At 63.8% G+C, this 2,023-nt stretch overlaps 1 protein-coding gene across 1 annotated transcript in view; it reads left to right on the plus strand.

Annotated features, from left to right (window-relative positions):
- PLXND1 (plexin D1) overlaps positions 1-2,023 on the plus strand; it is a 52,516-nt gene that overhangs the window by 46,845 nt on the left and 3,648 nt on the right. Inside the window, 4 exon segments of the mRNA XM_010862515.1 lie at positions 21-84; positions 738-772; positions 992-1,096; positions 1,563-1,726. Coding sequence (XP_010860817.1) covers positions 21-84; positions 738-772; positions 992-1,096; positions 1,563-1,726 — 368 coding nt within the window.

Here is a 2,023-nt window from a genome sequence, read left to right on the forward strand (position 1 = left end):
GCGGCCTCTCTCCCCGTCAGATCCCCGAAGGCGCCTCCCTGGCCATGAGCCTCACAGACAAGAAGGACAACACGCTGGGCCGAGGTAGGCCGGTGGACGGGGCCGGGCCCTCCTGCGCAGCCCTGGGGGGAAACTGAGGCCTCCAGGGGCAGGGCCGGGCGCAGCGCTCTGCCGCAGTGCTGCTCGGGCCGGGCCTGTGGCCAGGCCTCCTCGGCGCTGGGTTCCTGCAGGCAGCCGAGAGGGGCCCCAGGAGCGGGGAGGCGGTTTTAAGAGGTCTGGGCGGGCGCCAGGCCATCGGGGGTTCGGGCTGTGTCCCTGCCTCACACCCGCATCCCTGCCTTCAGCTGCCCCATGCTTGGGGGTCCTGGGGTCCTAGGCTCCTGGGGGCTTTGGGGTCCATTCCAGCAGCTGGTGAGGTCTGGGCTCGGGGGCAGTGGGCCCTCGTGGGGAGCCGCCCTGTGTCCATCTGTGATCGTCTCCCTGCCTCTCCTGTCCCCTTGTGGACATCTTTCTGTCTCAGTGCCTCCGTCTGTCTGAGTCTCCTATGCGTGTCTCTCGAGCTCTCGCTCTCAGCTGTCTTTCTGTGCATTTCTGTCTTCTCTCCACACGTCTGTTTGGCTCTCCCCATCTCTCTGGGTTTCTTTCTCCAGCTTTTTGCCTCCGTTTCTCCTTTGCTCACTCTCTCTCCCCCCGCTCCTGGGTCTTGTTTATTTATCGTGTGTGTTTCCCTCTCGCAGTGAAAGACTTGGACACGGAGAAGTATTTCCACTTGGTGAGTGCCCTGCCTCCAGCCCTGAGGGTGCCCGCCCCTCAATGGGAGTGGACTTGGCCTCCTGCCGCCCTGGGCCTCTGGAGGCCGTGCTCCCAGGCCTGGGGAAGACTGGGCTGGGGAGTGTGCAGAGCCAGGCGCCCGCGGGGGCCGGGTGGGGCCCCCCAGGGGCGGCTGAGGGTGGTGCCCGGCGCCAGCTCTGACCCAGCCCCGGCCTCCCAGGTGCTGCCCACGGATGAGCTGGCGGAGCCCAAGAAGTCCCACCGGCAGAGCCACCGCAAGAAGGTGCTCCCGGAGATCTACCTGACCCGCCTGCTCTCCACCAAGGTGCTGTGTCCCCACTCCCGGGGGTCAGCTGGGAGCACACGCTGGGGGAGGGGGGACAGCTCTTCCCCTGCGGGGCCAGCCGCACTCCCAGCCTGAAGGGCGCCCAGCAACAACTTCTCTGTCCCCTGGTGTGACAGAGAAGGCAGTAGTGGCCCAGGAACGTCCCCAAGGCCACATGGCTAGGGGCAGAAAGCCCACACCCCAGCCCACCAATTCCCTGCTCTGTGTCCGAGTCCTTCCAACACTCCTGTGCAGTGGGTTTCACCAACCCATTTCACAGACAGGAAAACCGAGGCACGGAGCACTTAGGAGACCAGCCTGGGGCTACACAGCTTCCCATTCACCCAGCACTGCTCAGCCCTAGCACCACGGGCTCCCCACAGCCGCCAGAGGTGCCTGTCACCAACACCCCCCCCCCGCCCCCTTCGTGTTCCTGGGCTGATGGCCACCACCCACTCCCCTGTAGGGCACACTGCAGAAGTTTCTGGATGACCTGTTCAAGGCCATCCTGAGCATCCGGGAAGACAAGCCCCCACTGGCCGTCAAGTACTTCTTTGACTTCCTAGAAGAGCAAGCCGAGAAGAGGGGCATCTCAGACCCCGACACGCTGCACATCTGGAAGACCAACAGGTGAGGGGCCCTTGGGGGGGCCGGTGAGGGGCGGGGCTGCTTCACTGGCTCACGCCGGCAGCAGTGGGGTTGGGGTTCAGAGCCTGGGTTTAGTCCCTTATGCCATTCCAAACTGTGTGAGCTTGAACAAGAGACTTAAGTTCTCTGAGCTTTAGTTTCCCCCAGCTGGAAAATCAGGGCAGTAAAAGGAACCCACCTTACTTGTAAGGATTAACTAGACGTGAGCGTTGTCTAAGTTTTGCCCCTCTCCCCCCCACCCCTCCCCCTTGGGTGGGCACTGTCGGCTCCATTTTGCAA

This window comes from Bison bison, unplaced genomic scaffold (assembly GCF_000754665.1).
Source record: "Bison bison bison isolate TAMUID 2011002044 unplaced genomic scaffold, Bison_UMD1.0 scf7180017864482, whole genome shotgun sequence".
Classification (NCBI taxonomy): domain Eukaryota; kingdom Metazoa; phylum Chordata; class Mammalia; order Artiodactyla; family Bovidae; genus Bison; species Bison bison.